Genomic DNA, 21,969 nt, shown 5'->3' on the forward strand with positions numbered 1-21,969 from the left:
GGCTACGAGAGACACATGGAGGTCTTAAGGAATGGCGGGAAGGTGTTTCCATAACCCACAACAAAGGCAAACACCACCTCAAGTGAGTCTAAAAGCGTTTTCCTGCAACATAGGAGTGAAATGTAACTGTTTCCAAACAGCGTTTCTAATAATCCGTTAATGGAAACACGGCTATAGTCTCACTGTCATTGGATAAGTTGCCCGAGTATTAAACAAAACACTCGTATGTTTCTATACAGCTGACACACCTCACTCCTTTACTTACACATGATGCACAAGTCTATTCTGACCAAAAGGACAACGCTGAAGAAAGATCCTCGTTTCAGATGTCTCACTGAAGACTCGGTCTCTCTAGTATTTCTGATGTACCCATTTCAGTTTTCCCATCCGAACCTGTTTAAACCTGGCAACGACGACTGCGTTTGTAGTCTCCATCTGAAGTCGAGCGGTGTTAACTCAAGCTCTTTTAATCCCATAGCCCGATAAATAATTCCATGGTGCTGCAGAATGTTTGATGAAAGTTATAAAGGCTTGAGGTTGGTATAATCATGGCTCCCACACAGAGTGTTTCTGGGACAGGTTTTTATTGCAGGGCCCGTGTGGGCCTTATCTGATGGCGTTCACGAGAGAAAACCATGTCAACAAAACAAGAAAAGAAAAAAGAATCACTGTATTCCTGGAAGAGCAGAGTAAGTTATCTCTGACAATCTGCATCTGAACGCATTCCCCAATGATGAGATACGAGTAATGCCGGCAGCCAGAACACACTAAGCCAGGCAGGCCAAATGCATAACCAGCATGGGTTCAAACTACTCTCTTATTTAAACTGAAATTAGGGTTTTGAAAGGGTTGAACCACGTCTAGATGCCATATTTTCAAGGTAGACTTATAATGTAATAATAATGAGAAGACAAATCAAAAGGATTCCAAATCCAGATTCATCTCAAAATATTTTACACGCATCAAAAAATTATACCTTTAAATATTCACTCACCATTTCTTGTGCCACAACCTCAGGGACCTCCTTCTCCAGGTCAAACATGAACTCGATGGCTCCACTCTCCTTGTACTTTCCTTTTAACTTCTTGTGGTCCTCCACCCAAAGTTTCAGGGCTATGGAGTCCTTTTTCCCGTCATCCTCCTCAGCTAGCTCAACCCTTACGCCCGTGTCCTCGGCAAAGAACGCGTGGTTCAACAGGTCCTTGATGGTGTACCTGGCAGGAGGAACAACAAAGGCACATATTATATTTTTTTACTACAGCTAAAACGCTGTGCGGCACGTTCAGTTTGGCTCTCTTCTGTCGCCGTAGTGTGTGTGTGTGTGTGTGTGTGTGTGTGTGTGGGGTGTGGCACCCCTGCAGTTTCAGCTCAGAGATGTGTTCAAGCGGCGGAGCATCGTAAATTCATTAAAACTCAACAGAAACAAAATAAAACTCAGACTGCCTTCTTTCTATTGTTCCAAAAAAATTGGTAGAAACAAAAACCCTCAATAGATTGAGTTAGATTTGAAAATGTGCCGTCTCTACGTGCCGTTTTCCCCACTAATGTTGTGTTATACGTTTGAAGGGTAACTTTTGTGGGGAGAAATTAACTAAAAATGGGTCAAATATGACATGAATCAGCTCACTGCAAAATGCTCAATAAGCTGTTCAATGAGACCAGAAAGAAGAAAGCCTTGAAAGTTTTATGGAGCAAAGAATTGCTTGTAGTCTACGTAAGAAAAACATAACTCACTCATTTATGGCTGGAGCGTGAGTGCGACCCCTCGTAATCACATCATACATGGACATGGATTACCTTTGCTGTTGGTTCAGAGCCCCTCACTGAAGTCACTCACTGAACCCAATCACATAAAAGCCACTGGAGGCTAATTAAGGGTTATCTTCCCCCTCTGTACACAAACTCATTAGCGGAAATAGAGGGACACCCTGCAGACATGGTGGGGAGACTGCAGTGCTGCTGAGAGCCCAACTGTCAGCACCACAGCAATGGAGCAGGGGGAGGTGAGACAAGGCATGGAAGATAAGAGGGCACCATTGTGGGGCCCTACTGGCTGGACACTGGACAATGACGGACACAGTCACTCACCGCTCCTCTTTCTTTTGGCAGATACACTCCCCAATAATCTCCTTGATTTCAGGATCCATGACCTTGTCGTAGCTGGCGGGCTTCACTCCCTGAGGAAAGGGAAATATAAACACAACTCTGAGGACACGCCATGAAAGGATGCTGTGTTGAAGAAAAGTAACAAAAAAACAAAAGAAAAGAGAGCGCGGGGATGTTTTTTTTGTCACCCGAAATCTGATCTTTTAAGTGTCAGACACTCACACCCTGCAGGCTCGTCAACCTTGACAGAGCGCGGCAGCTGTGGTCAGCTTGAATCCATGTCAGTTGCGATGGATTCCAAAAGGCATAAAAGCGCCCAAAGAAAGCTTTCAAACCACTCCTGCAGCAGAGTCGACCTCTCTTCATCTGAGAGCTCAGTATGTGCACCAAATTATAGCTCAACACCAACATGCAGACACGACCTCGGTGAGTTTGTTGGTGGGGAAGCTGATCCTGGTCCTGTTCCTGATGTTGTTTTGCTTGTGAACTGCAATTGTAAAACAGCTGTCCTTAACTAATATGGACAGACAGTGACAGCAGGAGTGGTTTGAGAAGTTTCTACAGATGTTTCTCCACAGTGAGTGTTTCTCACACACACACAATAGATTTTGGTTTTACTTTTAAATTGGTGGAATTTTTGGGAATAGAAAATGTTGTTAGCTCAACACTCTGGCCTCACTTTCTCCATCTAAGTCATAAAAGATATGCATCCTCCGTATTTACATCCCAACTGATTGTGAAGCTACATGCAGCATGTGCTCAGGGAGCAGTTTAAAGCTATCAGGGTTTCTCTTTGATCAATCTCCTATTAATATCCTGCAGTGGTCCCTGCAGGGCACTCTAACACGCATACAGTAGCAATGCAGGGAACCGTATATAGAAGCAGCTGCACCGATGCTGCCCGGACATTAACAAAAGCCTTCTCTCTCTCTCTTTTTTTTTTTTTTCAAACAGCAGGTGAATGAGTCATATCTCAGATTTCCACACGGCTAAATCTCAAGCGTGGAATATCAATACTCTTCATCAAATCAGGAACACTGTGGTGACTTTAAACACCCCTCAATCTAAAAACAGTTTGCAGCATGTTTTGCTGGCAGAGACACACTGATTGAAATGGAACACAGCCCCACAGGCTTCATCTAAAAACAAAAAAAAACAAAGGATATTTGGACTCCCCCTGTGACTCCATATGGCTCGTTAAGATTCTTCACACACGAAACGGAGCAGATCTTGTAATCTACAGAAACGCCGCATTCATGCAATTATAAACTCTGTGGACTGATTATGTGGCGAAGCAGCTAAAAACATCCCCGACATCGTTGCACCGTATCTCACATGTTCACCAAGCGTGAGCCTGAGTTACTACTAAATGCATGAGTACGACCAAGGCCTCTTTGAGAAGACTGTGGTACAAACACAACTAAAGAGTAAAACTGCATGTATGCTAGGAGAATGAGAATAATTTGTGACCGTTTTGTTATTGATATATGAATACTTGATACTATTGAAATCATTAATAAATACATTGCCTAAAAGTTGTTGTATACAGTGTGTGTGAATGCTAATAAACAATTGATGCAGGCCTCATTTCGCCTGTACAATTGTTAATATCTCTGCCGGGATGATCATGCGATCCGTCGTGTGGTTGTGTGTGTGCGTGCGTGAGAGTGCACCGTGGTGTCTGTCCACGGCTAATATCTAAATTCTGCTGCAGCAATCTGCATAATCTTTTGGGTGGCCAGTTATGGCTGCATGCTCAAGGAGCTGTCAGGGTTGCGGTGACTCACACTTTATCAGAACATCTTTTATACTACCATCGACTCTGCCTGCTCACTCCTAACTCACTGCTCTTAATCGGCCGCTGGTGATAACACAGCTGAGTGCATCGCCGCCTCTCAGCCTCTACTCCGCCTCTACTCGGCTTTATTGTTTTTGGACGGTGTGTTTAGCTAAAAGCTAACGGAACTACACACACACTGCCGAGTACACCGCTGCCATTCAGCCGCCGCTGCGTGGGCAGACGGATTGGTGAGTTTCATTTTATTAAACTAAGATTGTATGAAATGAGCCGATGGCCTGCATACATCACCACTTGCTTTTAAGTTGAAATGAAGTGTGTTTTACAGCGCCATACAGGGGTCTAAACGTGTATTTATTCAATCAATACAGCAGACACACCTGACGGAGACCTCGCTCTACTGAGCGCACCTTTTTAGTCTTTATCCGTTATCATTTTTGGGCCACTAAACGTCTTCCTAAATGTCTTTTTTCTGAATAAGATGTACGGTATGTGGACTCACACTAGTGACTTTGCGGTATATCTGAGCAGCATTCTGACACTCGGAGTAGGGGTATTCAGAGGTGGCCATTTCTAGCATACACATGCCAAACGCGTAGACATCCACAGCCTCGTCATAGTGTTCTTCATACATCTCTGGAGCCATGAACTCTGGGGTGCCTGAAGAGAGAATACCCAATGGATACGTCATTTATTTCTTTACTGGAAGAAGCATGTGTCTGCAATGTTGTATTTCAAAGTCTCCTACCTATGACGCTCTTAGCGAAGGAAGCCGCCTTGAGTGTTGCCAGTCCTAAATCCCCGATCTTGACCGAGCCGGTGGGTCCAGTGATGAAGATGTTGTCACATTTGAGGTCCCTGTGGATGATGGGGGGGGTCCTGGTGTGCAGAAAGTGAAGTCCTTTCAGGATCTGTCTGCACCAGCTCCTCAGCACCTTTGGCTTCATTACCTTGAAGCGCTTTAGGTAGCTGTAGAGAGAGAGAGGGAAACACATTACCCGACGATGAAAAGAGGCTCAAAATATATTATCAGTGAAACATAAATAGGCTGACATTTCTATGAGTTAGAGGTCACTTTAACCACTGTAAATATCTGCTTCATTCACAAACAGTTATTATTATTATTATTATCTCCGCCGGGGAATCCTGCAATTGGTTGTGTGTGTGTGCGACTCACCGCTAGTGAGTGTGCACCTCTGTGTCTGTCCACGGCTTATCTTTCATGCTGCAGCAGCAAACTGCTGAATATTTTGGGTGGCCTGTAGCGGCTGCATGCTGAAGGACCTCTCGTGGTTGCGGTGACTCCTAAACACCTTTTATTGCCCGTTTTACACGACCATTGACTGCTTGCTGACTCCTCACTCACCACTCTTAACAGGCCCCCCGGCCGGTAGGGGCCGCTGGTGATAACACAGCCGAGGGAATCTCCGACCCCCCCCCAACCGCTACTCTGCGCTCACAGTGGGGGGGGGATAAATGTTTGCAGTGTGTTTGACCAACAACTAACAGAATGGACGGTGTGTTTAACAGCTCACAGAACTACCAGTACAGTGCCGCTGCAAAGCGTGCAGGCAGTTTAGTGAGTTACATTTTGGCAAAGTATATAATCGAAAGATTGTATGACGTGTCTTACAGGACGACTTCTGATTGCTTGCATACATCACAGCTTGTTTTATTTGTCAGAGGAGTTATCGGTGCAAAATCTGCCTTCAACTGTACTCACGTCTTTAGCGTTCCCGACGTCATGAGCTCCGTTACCAACACAATGCACTTCTTCCCTTTAAGGGGAGACTCCCAAAAGTCGTAGAAACGGACAATGTTGGGATGTTGAAGGCCCTTCAGCATCTCTGCCTCCTCCTTAAAGCGCTGGCGTTCCACTTTCGACAGCTTGCGATCCTAGAGGAGAGACGACAGATGCAGCAGAAAGAAGACGTGAATATGAAGCCCTAATGATAAGATACTTGTTCCAACATATTTCCCTCCGCAGGAACGACCAGATGGAAGAGGCTTTCACCCTGAAGTCATCTCCCTGCACATTCTAAATCCATGCATCCAGTATGTTTTAGCAAGTGGGAAACACTGAGTCATCTACACATCTTGAATTAGACCGTATGTGTATCAAAGCACATAGCAGTGTGTGTGAGAATAATCCAAATCAGTGGCTTTCTTAGGCAGAAAACATCATCATGCATGTGTGTGATATTTATGAAAACGTTTTTCTTTTATTTAATACCAGTCGGATGTGACCTTACTCACAGAGGCTGTGGAAAGAGACATTGAAAGGGTGACGAGAGACTTGGGGGGGGGGGGGGGGGGGGGTGAACATCCACGTGGTCACACCCACTACCCACTGCAGCTAAAGGTTATGTGTCATCGATCTCTTTCATCTTCCTCCATCTCCTTCACTTGCTTGCTCCCTCTCTCTTCCGCTACCTTTTGCTCCTTTTACCCCCCCCCCCCCCCCCCCATATCTGCAATCCGTCTCTGCACCCCTAACACCGACCACTCCCTTCTCCGTAAGCAAACATCCCCCGCTCACACACACACACACACAGAGAAACACCCTCGGTAAGCGATGCCGCTCAACCCCCGTCCCCTCTCCGGTTCTCCGTGAGGCTGACCTCGCTCTGAGAGCACCCAGACTCTAGGTAGCGCCGAGGGGGTTCTTTACTGCGATTTCCCTTTTATCTCTTTAACCACCACGGCGACGACTTATGTAACAAACACGCGCGCGTACCACTCAGCACTTAGCGAGAGGACTTGAAAAGCACGACCCCACCCCTCACGGAGTCGGACGACACCGACGGTGGAATGCGATGAGCACACAATTATTCAACCACAGTGAGATGAAAATGCAAATACAAAGATCAGCCTGAATAACCTCAACAATCATCTATGAAGCAAGATGCGCTGTGATGTGACGATAAAGCATGGCGCGTGTGTGTGTGTGTGTGTGAATGTGACTGTGACTGTGACTTAGGTTTTGTGTGCAAGTGTGTGTGGGGGGTGGGGATTTTCACTGCACTCTTCTAAAGTCCCATGAATAATTCAGTTCTGCAGAGAACCTTTTCTACTGAGGCGAGCTGAGCGATGGAGGGCTGGTGCCGCCCAAGTTGGGCTGGGTTATCCCCAAGCGCTCTCTGCTGCATGAGAGCAGCACTCGGGCTGGAGTTTACCTGAACCACAGGTCTGAAAGGAGGAGAGAGAGACTGACGGCTTAAAGCAGATTTGAACCCATTGGCACTGCAGCTTTCCTCCCTCCTCCCTCCTCCCCCACACATCACCCTTTTATCTTTCCTACTCCCTCCTCCTCTCGTCATCTTGACGCTCATCTTTCAGGAATCCCCCCCCACCACAGAGTGTTCCCCAAGTCCCAATCAAACTCCCCACAGACGCCTCCGTTCGCTCTCCTACTTCTGTTTCCCCTCTCCAGCAGCCAGTCGGGGCTGCTGCATAATTCAGAAGCCACATGTAGGCTCAGAGGTGTTGTGCACAGCATGGAGGGGATACACAGACGGATACATATGCACACTGAGGCAGACACCAGAAGTATGCCGCTCCCAAGACACACGGAGCCAGACAAATGGCATCGCGGGCCAAGCAATCGGCAAAATGAGATTCATTAGTAGCTTCGTAGTTACTGTGAGGATGTGTGACCGATCGTTTCATTTGAAAATCACAACGCGCTGCATGAACGTTTTCAGAGTCGCATCAGGCCGGTGCTGCACACATGGCTAAAGAAAAGGCTCAGCTGGCCACAGCAGAATGTGGAGCCGCCCAGGCGAGGTTAAACACACACACACACACGCACACACACACACACACACGCATGCACACACACGCACACACGGGGCAGCAAGGACAGGAAAATGGATTGTGACATTAGCAGGAAGCATTGTATAAAGCTGTGCTTGACTTACATCTGTGTGCTGGACGGTACTAGTGCCCCAGCTACAGGTACACAGACATATGGGACCAGGTTATAGATTAAAACATTAGTCCTGGGTGGTTTGCAGGCTAATATACCATGCTATTGCAAAACTATGTGTTCAAATCACATTTCCGGCTTAATGTCCCATGTTATCGTTAACGCATGCTGTCCGTTTAAGAAGAAAGCTGCTTTTTTTCCGAGTCTTCTGGATTCAGTTGCTCCTCTAAAACTAGACAGTCAAATATTTCTACTATGATGAACAACTTGTTCTGCTCAAACATCACAAACACCAGTGAGGCAAGACATTGTTTCACTGACAACAGAATGACACGGCACATTTTTCCCCTTGCAGTGACTGCACTTTTTGCGTGATAGAAAGAAAACGTCGCTAAGTGCCACAGGGATTGAGAGGGTTTATATCGGGGTGAGTGTTTACTATTGATTACGGCCTAATAGAACCAGACTGCCCCCGGTGGGGGAGCCGTGGGGCTACGGAGAGCTGAGGCCGGCCACCTCTCTGGAGCATCAATCCAAGAAACGTGTGACAGACTCAAAACGCACACAAGTGAGGGATGGACGCCGATGGTGTTCTCAAATTTTAATAAACACAAAGATGAAACCTTGTGTGGAGCGTATTAATAACAATAACTCCCATTTGTCATCATACACAACGGTCACACCCAGAGATTGACCCACAAATGCAGAAAAGGTGAGTCATGAGTCGGGACATTTATCCAGATGGATTCGTCTCATCACATAACTGAAAACTACATATTACATATCAAGGGTGTGGCCTTTAGCCTCGAAAAATAGACAGATTTCAGTCGGCTTAGAGCAGGTAAACAGACAATAACCACTTTCTATTCAATTAGTTTATTACTGTAAGCTGTTGAATACAACAAAATCAATGATATTCTGAAATATGTGACGAGCAAAACTAAATTAGTGTGTTGATTAGTCTCTTGTATTAATGGGCCTTTCTTTTTCACCAATAAAAGGTACCGTCACATGTTTGTGTGTTGCTGTGTTTGTAAATCAAAAACAATCCGTCTTATATTGTGCGGGACTGGATCATTATCAACCCCAGAAAAGTCTCCTCTGATATAAAGAAACAAACAGTCTTACTTTTGGCTTAATGCTGTGAAGTTAACACACAACATAATAGAGAAAAGGCGAGTATCAAAGCACAGAGGCAGAGATAACAGGCCTTCTTCTCTAGCAAGACGTCAAGAGACCATAACGTTTTTGGACGTTGGCCCAGACGAGGCTATAAAATGAGCAAGCAGCTGACCCCAAGTCTCCATCCAGACACCACCCCGTCTGTTTAACGTTCTCACAGTAGCCCCGATGAGACCACAAGAGTTCACAGGTTCTCACCTAATATTCAAATCTTTAACATCAGTCACAGTCAACCAGTGAGGTCCACAACCGACTGAAGTGAACTTGCTGCGAGAGCAACAGGTTTCATCAATAGTCCCAATTATAACAGCAAAATAACACAAAGCAATCAGTGTCGTCTCACCACAGCTTTGTGGTGCTAATTACAGTTTCCTGCCCCCCCCCCCCCATTAAACTGGCCTTATCTTGATCCTTAGTTAACAAGAAGCAGATTAGCATCATTTGGGTTTAGCAACAACAGTGTGACAGCGATTTACAGTATATATTTAAACAATCTGTCGACAACCTCGACTGTAAAACAGCTAAAGCCAGTGTGCTCCAACACTTGTCGAAGGAGATTAAGAAAGAAAATTCCAGGATGTACTTAAAAAACTAACTAAAACCGGACGCTGTTGAAATCATAAAGGCATTTAAAGTTAAGCCTCTCTCACACACACACACACACACACACACACACACACACACACTGAAGCCACAGAGCAACACGGCATTAGTATAACTTTTTTCTTCGTCCCAATGATAATGCGACGCTTCATTGGTCCGTGCAGAGGGATTCTCCTTACTGAGCTCTAAGAGCTGCGTCTTATTCACATCTCAACAATGAGGATGTTTGGAATAAAGGGACACGAAGGTTGCCAGGCTTGCGGAAGTATGCAAAAAAAAAAATAGCTTGGTCACCCTGCCAGCCTCTGCACCCATCCTCAATAACAAACGACGACTGCAGCACCGACACTCAATGGAAGCTGGTGCAGGGCGAGCCGTGAGCCCGGCAGACTGCCCACAGCGGAGTCTTGTCCCATCAGTCATGACTGCAGGAGAATGTATTTGGGCAGCAGCTGTGGCGGTCTCTCTGTTATCTCCGTTATCTCTAGTTCACCGTTACCCTGACATGAAGCCACTCTACACCCCCCAAGCGGTGCTAATTGGCACACTGGCACTCAGGGTGGCACAGTCTGCTTGACGGGGTCATCGTCCAACACGGTGTGTTGGTTGAACACAATAATGGTCCTCGTGTGTCCACAACAGCAGAACGTTATTCAATTATGCAACGCCTGATATGAATTGTGCGCTATATTCAGTCCCTCTCTCTGATTTTCTTCTTGCGTTCTCTACGCTTCACCAAACTGTGCTAGCTCCTAAAAAAAAGACAAAAAAACATGGTGGCATACGTCCGATTTTGTGTTGTTGTGGTCGTATAAATGGAATTCATGGTGCGGTTAGATTGCTGCTGTAAATCTAGGAACGTGTGGCAGAGTAAACAACCTGTTTTTGAAAGGCAAAATGCCCAAAAAATATGGATTGAAGCAGAATATTTCGTTAGATATGACGTAAGATTACTATTTTTGACTGCGCATTCCCCAAAGAGTAGTTGGACAACAACTCATGATCAACAATCATCAGGGCTTTGGTAAAGGCAACAGAATATAAACATGACCGCCAACGATCCCAGCATGCCTTTGTGTAAAATAACGCTTGCTCTCTATACATTGTGCCAACTTATGGGTATTGCAACATATGCGTCTCCAGTCCATGGATATTTAGAACTGCGTGCGTCTCTCTCTTCAGCGTTTGGACGCTTATTTCCCGTGTAGTTTTTCTTAAAGCAGTATCAATACCTCCCAATCCTTTCTGAACCAGGAAGTGACCGCTGTAAGATCAACAGGACGTCAACAATGTGCACGTATCAGCACGCCTCGTCTTTTTTATCAAAGCATATCAGTTGCTTGTCATCTTTGTTCCGGTCTTTCAGGCTCCTCCTTGACACGAGTACTGTTAAAATCGGCCTTTAGCCAAATGACTATTCTGCTGTTTAGGTGTGAAGCTGAGTGAGCTCAGACAGATGAGGGGGAAGAGATAAGGAGAAGCTGTGAGGAGACGTATAACCGACACCACCACACCCCCCAGAACCCTGAGTCAACAGAACAACAAGGCATTACGTCAGCGCTGCGCTTAGGACTTCAACTAACCACAGTGAGAGTTCGTCGCAGAGGTGATTCTGGCCGATTGTGACTGGGAGTTGGCCAATGTGGATGAGGCCATGCACACCTCCTATGAACCTCTTTGCTGTCACAGACTAAATGCGGAGGCTGACAAACAAAGATAAAGAAACAAAAACGTGTGATTACACACTTGCCTCTTCAAGAGAATAATACTTCTTATACAAAAGGCCATGACAACTGCTGACTCATCACATCTTTCTCGAGAGCCTGAATGATGCCCGGATATTTATTTTTTAAATCAAATACGGGCCAAACCACCAAGGTAAACTCACCAAACTAGTCTAGGCTGAGTGGTGACGAGGTACAGCAGGTATTAGCGGTTAGCAAACACACCGTCTAAAAGAAAAACAATAACAGCGAGCCGCCGAGCAGCAGCCGAGAGGCGCTCAGCAGTAGGTGTGCTGGTATTTCAGTTAGCCGTTAACCAAACACACCGTCTAGAACAATAGCAGTGAGCAAACTCTCTCCACCCCACTGCACATCTGGCTGCAGGTCGGCGATGCACTCAGCTGTGTTATCACTAAATGCTGCTACCAGTCAAGGGCCAGTTAAGAGTGAGGAGTGAGGAGTACACAGGCAGTCAATAGCAATATAAAACAAGGTAATAAAAAGGTGTTGGTAGGAAGTGTGAGTCACCGCAAGCATGTGAGGTCCTTGACCATGCAGCCATAGCTGGCCACACAAAACGCCATGCAGTTTGCTGGTGCACGCTCACAACAGCTTACACTTAATAAGTTAATAAGGATAATTGGGATTCCTGTTTAGGCCGTCATCCAAGACAAGATGCTTACTTCAAAATCGGCCAAATATTCTGAGGGAAACCTCAGTGTTCCGATCAGACGCTCAGCAAACAGACTTGTTAACCTCCCACGACCCGATAACAGGGACTCACTGAGATTCACACCACCGCAAATCAACACCGTTCTCCCCGTGCTCCTCTTCAGTAGGGCTGAAACTATTTTAAATGCATGCATCCTTTTTTGTGATTCTAAATTCAAGCAGCATGTTCACAAATATGCTTGATGTCTGTGTAAACCACTAATGAAGCCATGGCGGACTGTTGTAGAGTGTGGAGTCAGTGTGAGCTCCTGTTCCTGCATCACTGATGATGGGGGGGGGGGTTGGAGCTGAGACGAGACACAGAAGAAAGGCGTTCTGGGCAGAGACGTCCTGAGCTGAACCTCCTCCCTTGACCGTTTCATCAGCCGCTGCAGTGAGGGGGGCACAGAGCCAGATCGGCCTTGATTCAGCAAAATACCTGGACCCAAACTAAACAAGACACAGGCAAAACCCTAGCAAGGACTCCTCCTGCATGGAGAATGTAAAAGCAGCCGTCTTTGTAAATGTCCGAGCCGGCACCTTTACCAAAACCTGCCCTAGAACCAATCTGAAGACTACTGAGTAAAATGCATCAAACTGTAACAGTAACTACGACGCCGCAGATAAAACATAGCAGCAGGAGATGCTGTCTTCAGAACTCACTACATTAGGTTTCAGAATATAGGACAACTTCTGCAGGAGGAAGGAACCAATGAGGAAGAAGAGAGTCAACGTGCTGCATGGTTGAACAGACCATTAACTAGCAGCGACATGTTTGATAACAGAAACACAAAACCCACAGTAGCTGCCCAACATAAACGGCTTTTTTTGGTTTAGATACAAATGATTTGGAGCCCTAGCCAAGTTGTACAGCCACCTGTATAGATTTCAAAAACAGAAAGCTTTTTGTTTTACCTTTTTCCTCAAATCATCATTGCATGTCATGTGAAACACTAGTAGGCGTGTGTGTGTGTGTGTGTGTGTGTGTGTGTGTGTGTATGTGTGTGTATGTATGTATTTCCCGTTACACTCCAACACCTGGGCAGGTTTCACAGTGGTGCTCATTACATTCATCTCAAAAAGTAACACTTGTGATTCATCAACGGTGTGCAGGTTTATTTTGCAAGAGCGGCTGAAGGTGGCCGTCACAAGCAATCCCAAAATAATTACCGTCATTGCGTGTTGTCTCTGGACCGCATGCGGCAGAGAGAGAGAAAGGAAGTGAGAGCTTGCGAGAGAGAGAGAGAGAGAGAGAGAGAGAGAGAGAGAGAGAGAGAGAGAGAGCTCGTACAACACACTTGTTTTTAGAGGCTATGGAACTCATTTACTTCTGGTCCTGTAGTTGGTAAAGGTTGGTGGAGCTCCTCTAGTGGGTTTAGTGCCCGAACGATTTGATCCGTTGCTCAACACTCAGTGAAGCGTCGCGCCGTAGAGGAGACAGAAACGCCGGCAGACGAGCAGCAAGAGCACACGAGGAGCAGGTTGCCTAAACATTATCTCAATAATTAATTAACAGGCACTTTGAATACATCATCACAGTTAGATCCGTTCAAACTGTAGCACCTTTATAAGACAATCTCATAAGACTCGACCACAGTTTATTATGTGGTGTTTATGTTTTTTCTCTTAAAGCACTACTTCACTTTGTGACTTTTCCTTTAAAATAAAACAGCATTTTGTTATTTCTGTAAATTGTCTATTACCAAAGCGTTTATCAGTGATACAGAACCTAAAGATGTGAATGTGTTGCATTGTGTGTTGTTAGTCTGGAGCCCCGTCGCTGACACAGAGTCATGAAGTTAGGATTTACTGAGTATTCTTTAATTCCATGCTTCCCATCTAGATCTTAAATTAAATAAAGTAAGCTTTACTGGCAGGTAAGCCAGAGAAAGTACAGTGTATAAAACGTACATATGTCCGAGCCACTCAAACCTCACAATTTTAAAGCTAAACAATAAAAAAATTAAAGCAAATATATGATTCATATATAAAATAGGCCTTGAACATAAGCTTCACATATATAACGAGCTGTCAGGATGAACATTAACCGTTTTACAGGTCAACTTTAGATGCAAGTGCTACTGTGAGGTCTTTTGTTTTTCCCTCATTGTTACGTAAACAGCTTAGTGATGAAGAGGTCAACTAGAGTGTGCATTCAAAGTAACCCTCGTCTTCATTCCACAGAGCCTACAGTAAGCTTTAGCATATAGGTGCTCCACATTCACTCATACAAACAACCTTTTTTAACTCCTAATGGGATTACTCGTCCTAATGAGCTGTTGGGACACTTTCTATTGTTGGGGCAGAGATGAGGGAGGTCAAAGGTCATTTAGGCTACTTATACTTTCATCAGTTCAAAGTCAGACCGCAGGAGTGTGTGTGTGTGTGTGTGTGTGTGTGTGTGTGTGTGTGTGTGTGTGTGTGTGTGTGCTGAAGGTGTGTCTCTGGAGGTATGATCCATGAAGACAACACGATAACAGTCAGATGTGCAGGCACGGCGAGCATGATGTCATATTTTGGCAAACTATTTCACTGTGACTGCGTCCACTTCTTATGCACAATCTATGGGAATAACTCAGAGGATGAATGCCCAGTGAGCACCAGAGCAGACATGGTTAGAGTACAGTACCGGGATCATTATGTACAAAGCCCTCACCCAGAACCCATCGTTCACCAATTCATTAATAACCAGCATCTTTCCAGCAGGCCTGTTGCTGCGGCTCTAACAGGCTCGACCTCCTTCCTGTCCAGCTGGCTGAGTGACACTGGAGCTGGAGATCTGGCCTCTGTGGTCTGGCTGCCTTTGCTTCCCAGGACGTCTTAATGCCAAATGGGCTTTAACCAATGACCCACTTGAGCATCTCCAGCTTTTGTTTTCCTTTTTTTCCCCGTCCGACAAGTCAAGACAGGGTTGTTGCCCAACGAGACGGCCGTAAACTATGCTCAGAAACACACGTGCATCCTAATTAAAACATGGCTCTGTCTAAGCTGCCAGTCCAGCAAAAAATCTAGTGTTTGGAACAAAGACATTGACCTCGTGAGGATGCCCAAATCTCCAGCGAACGCTGGCAGCTTCGTATCACTGCCATAGTATCATTGGCCGCTCCGCGTTCACGAGCTGAGAACCAGATTTAATCTACAGAGCAACAAGCTCGCTGCCACATACCAGAGAAGAGTGCACCAAGTCAGACTTAAACTCTGCGTCCTGAGAGCGCGTTCCACGCAGAGATAAACATCTGTACACACAGCCACAATCGGCCGAAACAGGAAGCTTCCAAAGTTTAAAAAAAAACAACTGGTGAGCGATGACAAAATGAGACGAGGCGAACAGAAACACAAGAAGTCACAATAGTCATCTTTCTCTCAGATTAAGCTAACATCCTCGCCTGTGCCAGGGCCATCTGTGTGAGGCCAGCGGCCTGGCACAGACAGCGATGGGGGGGAGATGGGAATGGGAGGAAAGGGGAAGAGGATTGAGTGAGAGAGAGAGAGAGAGAGAGAATAAACACGGAACCAGATTACAATTTGTAGGAGGAAAGCCATGTGACCACTGGAAGGAGGGAAAACAGTGGAAAATCACAGAGTCCTGTCTCCTTCCTTATGTCCTCCACAGAGAGCTCCTCTGTAAAGACATGCAACACTGAAGAGCAAACATGCAGAACACAAGCATCTTTAAATGTTTTAAATAACTTTGGGCGCAATCCTTAAACTAGTTGATACTTGACGGAGGTGATGTGGTGGTGTGATTGTGGGCAGCGTGGGTTCTCGGTTCAGACCACCAGTCCCGAAAGTGAGTCCTTGTAAGACACACAACAACATCAGGCATGCTGGGAAACCACACAGGGGCCACGAACTCTACATTTCTCTATAAGAAAGCCAATGAAACATCTCATTCACTACCTGCTCAGATGCAGGATATAACTCTAAACCTGGTCTGAAACATGAAATGGACCTTTAGTCTTTCATAATATCAAACTGAATATCTTTTTGTCTTTTTGACAGTTCATCAGACAAAACAAGAGCTCTGAAGTAAAGCTTCATTTCATTTGTATTATCTTTTAATCTGTCAGTTATCTTCTACATTAATTGTTTGATTAACAAAACACCAAAGGGTGAAAAATACCCATTAAAATGTCTTAAAAGTGCAATATAATGGTATTTAGAGCGATACTATATTATAGCAAACATCTATTATCTACGTAAAGACATAGACCGAGCAGAGAATGATGTCGCTCTCCCTCGGTGTGTGATTAATCCGAGCTTCTCCGTGCTTTATGGACACAACGGGTTGGCTGTACACGCTTTTAGTGCACGCGATGTCACGGCCGCCGCTCTGCACTGGTCCCACACGGCGGTAACGCCGGTCCCGACCATCAGTGTCGTCGCTCAAGCTCAGTACCCACCCTCCGGTTCGCCCCCTCAGGTAAACACTATTGCCACAGTGCTAGCTCTGTTAGCATCGTTAGCTGTGACCCACTGGCTCAGCCGTCGCCATGTTGAGAGCCATTGAGAGGCAATAGAATGCTCCCAATCTGACATGTCGCACCTTTAGAGTCGTTAGGTGACATCGTTAAAGGTCTCGTCCGTCGGACGGCCATCTTTCTAAAAAGGCGGGGTTCATCGACGTGAGATCACAAGCGGTTCTGATCAACTGAAGGAAAGCACGGCACGAGACCGTATTGATTCCGGCACACAAAGTCTCAATTAATGGTTCTGATCTGCTCAGCATGCTAACGACCCACAGAGCTCTCTGATGAATCACATCGACCGGGTCGGCGTGGCATTTTGTTTATCCAACCGTTTTTCATGGCTCAAAGCTAGAACACATAAAAGAGCAAATAGATGCTTGTGATTAACACCAGTCATTGGCTGTCCACTAGAGGGAGCATTGATGTGTCACCGGGGGAGAATAAAACACAGATAATTGCTTCCTGTTCCACATGTCACCATGCGCTGAGCCCAATGCAGCGATGTCAAGATGAGGGAGACGAGGTCTGCATGACATCCTCACACAAATGAAGTCATCGTGTCTCTCAGCTCCACCTCATCTCCACTCACTCCTGTCCAACGTTATCTTCAGAAGTTATTTCCAGTGATAGGGAGCGCCACTGTCATTCTGATACTAATCGCACAAAACGGGTTTAGTTCGATGCATTTTTTATTTTTTTTTAAGTCGCTCAGGTTGCTGACGCAGCGTATTTTTCAGAACCCTGGGAATTAGTATTCACCGGGGGCCACGGGGCCGCTACGCCGCTCCCAGCGGCTTCCTGTCTGTCTGCCTCCTGTTGCACTGAGGGAGGGAGCGACACACACACACACACACACCTTGTGTCCACTGCCATTGCATCAGTTGGGCAAATGACGAGAGCAAAAAAAGAAATCAAGGATGGTTGAATATAGACGTTTGAAAGTCTTAATCTGAACGTTGAAAGAAGAACTAATCACGGTAGAAGTTATCTTTCTTTGAGTGGGGCCAGTCATGCTTACAGTCGTCCCCCTTAAGCCTCCTGGGAGACAGAGGGAGAGGTAATCCCTGCTGCGGTCTCAAAAGGACAGAAATAATTAGTTAATACCTCCGCACAGTCTAAGCTTTCCTCCGTCTGTGTAACGCAGGACAAGGTAGACTCTCCTCTTGTGCATTTGCAAAAACCTGCCGATCACCATTAGCGGTGCTACGCGTCTCCGCGTCAGCAGATCACTTTCCCTCGTGTAAACCATTTAAACCCCCCCCCCCCCCCCCCCCCCCCGAGGCGGGTTGACAGCTCCCTGAAGACATCACCATTACAACAACCATCATGTGTGAACCTTCACCGACACAGAGGGGGCTTCACGTGAGGGTCAGGCCTTCCTCCACAAAAAAATTGTGAAGATAGTTGTTACTTAAAGGGTCTCCCTCGCCCATTTGCAAGAGTAAGAATGAGGGGGAAAAGGGTGTTATATGTGGCTGCTGAAGACTGCTGCTTGGGTGTCACATAGATAGATTGTAAATCACGGTGTAAGTACTCTACCTGCAGCTCACACCAGGCCACCTCGACCCAGGTCTCCGTGTCCAGGCCCTTGTAGACCGTCTTGAAGGACCCTCTCCCCAGCTCAATGTCAAACTTGAGGAACCTTCCTCCAGGTGATGTGGAGACCGCCTTCATCTCGGCCTCCTCCTCGTTCTCCTCACTGGACGCCTTGATGGCGATGGCTTTACCGCCGCCATCGCTGCACGTGAGGCGATTCAACGCATCGTCTCCGCTTTTATCCTTCTCCTCGTCGGCACTGGCGCTCTCCGTGGCGCTGTCCTTCTGCCCACCTTGGCTTTCGGTGCTGGAGCCTTCCTGTATCCCACAGCTGGTCCCCCGCGTCCTGTCCACTATTGTCCGCAGGTTTATGTTTAGCATCTTGTTCCTGTTGTCGCACTCGGGCGCCGCTTCGAAGGCCTGCTCGTCCGTCTCAGAGAACCACAGGCTCCTCCTGATGAACCTCTGGTGCACGTTCCTCTGGTAGCTGCAGGATGGGTACGCGCTGGGGTCACTGCCGCCTCTCACTGCCTCCGAGGCCACAAGGTTGACATTTGCATCACCCTCGGCCTTGTGCATGTTCGTGGGGAGATCACACTGAGAGTCGGGCACGGATGGACGTTTCAGTTCTTGGTGGGCCTCGGAGTTTGAGTTAGCCTCCGGCTCCATGCTGATTTTTAAACAAAGAGTTCAGTCACTTTGGTTTCCAGGTCATTCGTGCCATGGCGAGACTTCCCCCCCAAACGTGATTTAGAGGAGAGTACCTGCAGCGTCCACTAGGTGACGCAGTTTGCCTGACGACGGTGGGATGGGTGACAGACGAGATCTCATCCGATATCAGGAGCTGCAGAAAGAAACGTTGCCAGTTAGTGAAACAAAAACACACACAATTCCTGTTGTGTAGGACAACACAGCTGGCTGTGTATTGATTTAAGGGGAAGTCTGTCGTTACAGGAGTTTGACACAGCTGATGTCAATAAACGCTAACAATAGGTAAGCTAGTCTTCAAAAACATGTTATTACACTGAACCAAGAAAGGAGACACGACTTACCTTCTTACCTCTGCTCGAAGAAGAAGAAAAAACGACCAAAAACAACCTAAACTCGTTATCGACACAGACAGAACCTGCCAGGTCCAGCGTTGGGGATAAAAACCCAACGGTCAAAAAAAAAAAAGGTGGACTTTAAAAACGCCCTATCTGCTTAGTGTCCACATTTTCACGCCAAAAAAGACACGCAAATAAATCCTGGGTGAACTCAGCCTTCGCTAAGGGAACACAGACCCTCATATTGATGAGAAAACCATGTAGAATATATAGTATTTATCTCCTTTGGAGTCCTCGCATCCTCTCTCTCTTCAGTATCAGATACAGCAGCAGCTCACGATGCCGAGGCTCTGCCGTGACGCTGTGCGCAGCGTGTAGTTTAAAGACCACTTTGAGACACGGGAATTTTCCACTTTCTCTTGCAATTAATTTACGCGGACAAACTGTTATTCGCTCGTCTTCGTCTCTGCTCAGAGAGGAGGTTTAGAAAGACGGCGAGGCTGCACACAAAATGTGTGTTTCTCACTCAGCCCCGCTTTGGTTCCACGCCCCTGGTAACGACTGGGAGGAACCCGTCCAATCACGACGCACGCCGGGGAGACCAGCAGCGAGCGCAACTCAAAACTGCTGTGTGACACATATCTCTCACATGCGAAGACCAACAAAGACTGTATGCATGTGAATGATTCAATACATATAAAAAGATAAAAGATAAATTCTTGCTAAAGCCTGTTATTGTCTGTAAAAAAAAAAAACACACATTTCACGCCCAACTCATCCAAGCACGTGTCTCTGCGTCTCACTCAGAGCTCAACAGTCTAATGTGCAACACAATCTGGGAGAAAATACAAATTAGTGTAGTTGTGGCACATAATAATAAAATAACTGCAGTCTGCACGTGCGTCTGCTACTCTGTTAGCAGGCTTGCAGGTTTGCAGGCTCCCCCCCCCCCCCCTGGGCTCTTTGCAGCTCAGATGTCTCAGAGCTGCAGCCTGCAGCTGAGGTGCAGCACCACACGCATGGGAAAAATGATGAGCAGCAGAAACAGGGGAAGTGGGACTGAGGTAAGACTTTTGAAACCATTAAAAAAACAGAAGAGAGAAACAGGTAAACCTTTCAAGATGAGGCTGTTTCTTTATGTGACCTTTTTTCAATTAGAATAGATTGGTGATACGTTGTGGGTTGCAAAACTTACCACTGCAAGAAAGGAGAGAAGCATGGATGCAATATTTCTGTGCCCACAAAGGTTGTTTTTTTTCTCGCTTTCATGCAAACAAATTCATCTAAATCCAAACAGGGAAATCCTACAAGTGATAAACAAATGTGGAAAGACGGATCTGAAAAAATGAATGGACTTCAATGCAGCAGTCATGCAGATACTAATGTTGTCAAACTTACATGGTTACTTTGTTGTGTTGTTGCATTTTTATGTAAGATGATCGTGTTAAACTATCCACCCTCTGTGGTTTCTGCATTTTCACTTCTTCTCATATTACGTGTCATCTATTTGTGGGGGGAAAAACTTGAGCTTTTCAGAACAGAGATGAAGCATATCCACACACACAAATACAAACAAATAAATTAAAGAAAACACCAACAGAGATCTTTACGTCTGTTTCAAGAATGCAGTGTCAGACGATATTCTGGTTCTGTTGACGAGTTGAAGCATTCTTGGCACCTGAGTGACCTTATAAATAATGAATACACTCCTTTGTTTCCACTTCACCGGCCAGCATGCTCACACACACACACACACACACACACACATGCGCTCACGTGGTTTTACTTTTACACAATGTCATCCTACGCCGCGTGCCACCACAGGGAGGGTTTGTTGTGTTTTATGTGGCGATTGAAGTTGCCATTTGACAAGTAATTACAATATAGTTCAGATGCAGTTTTTACAGGGCAGGGAAATGGGCTTCATCTCCATTGTCACTGTGTTTATAGGGCCATTTCATTTCAGATTGATGTGCGAGTGTGTGTTTGAGGAAGAGAGAGAGAGAGAGAGAGACCCTGGCAGCCATAGATACTTCCTACTTCCCTTTTGACTGTCAGAGCTCAGCCAACAGATGCAGAACGTAATACCCTTACGCTCAATAAAATGAGGCAATTGGTCCCATTTGCAATGTGTCTCCCACACTGAGTCAGTAAGAATGGAGTCAATCCATTGGTCGTTCTGTGGAGTGAAGATCTTATATGCAGACCTTCCACGGGCTTTTAAAATCGGTGCCTGTGTTCTGCCGAAACCTGAGACCAATCAGATTCTGAGTCAGACGTCAGCACATTCCTGAGCATGTCCTTTTTTTTCTTTTTTTTTTGCTCAATCAGTACAGGTTTTACACTGCAACATTCTCTGGAAGGAGAAAGTGTTTCAGTCTCTGGACAGCGCTCTGACACAGCCATGTTGTCCTTGCACTGTGTGTAGGGCTTTTAACCTAAAAGCCCAACAGAGAATCATGGAAATTAGATTTACAGTCGGGTCGATCTTCATCTGGAGGAGGGCCAGAGTGTGATGTGAGAGAGAGGAGGGGGGGGGGGGGTGGGCTGCTGATACGACGTGATGGATGGAAAGCAAAGAAGTGCTGATGTATAAGAAAAAGGATGAAAAAACAAAACAAAGGAAGGGAAACAGTTACGTATGCAAGCGGCAAGTTCAATCAACTAAATGGTGACTGCAAGGTCTCCCCGTGTCTAGAGTGGTGTCTTGCATTGTTGCTGCAATAGAGAGCAGAGTGGTACAAAGCGATAGTCATGACATGCACTCAGAGTAACTGACATGTAGGTATTCAGCTTAGCGGTAATCAGTTAATGGTAAGGATGTGGGAAAAGTTTAGGATTAGACGCGAGAGTTGAATGAGTTCAT

At 46.0% G+C, this 21,969-nt stretch overlaps 1 protein-coding gene across 1 annotated transcript in view; it reads right to left on the minus strand.

The window, feature by feature from the left end:
- LOC306704929 (serine/threonine-protein kinase WNK2) overlaps positions 1–18,726 on the minus strand; it is a gene marked incomplete at its 5' end in the record, with an annotated part of 39,438 nt that extends 20,712 nt beyond the window's left edge. The window contains 6 exons of the mRNA XM_079171538.1: positions 995–1,214; positions 2,089–2,177; positions 4,407–4,564; positions 4,653–4,873; positions 5,628–5,800; positions 18,061–18,726. Coding sequence (XP_079027664.1) covers positions 995–1,214; positions 2,089–2,177; positions 4,407–4,564; positions 4,653–4,873; positions 5,628–5,800; positions 18,061–18,726 — 1,527 coding nt within the window. The remainder of the gene's footprint in view (positions 1–994; positions 1,215–2,088; positions 2,178–4,406; positions 4,565–4,652; positions 4,874–5,627; positions 5,801–18,060) is intronic.
- Positions 18,727–21,969: the final 3,243 nt, after the last annotated feature.

The sequence above is a fragment of the Pholis gunnellus genome (genome assembly GCF_910591455.1).
Source record: "Pholis gunnellus genome assembly, chromosome: 2".
NCBI lineage: Eukaryota > Metazoa > Chordata > Actinopteri > Perciformes > Pholidae > Pholis > Pholis gunnellus.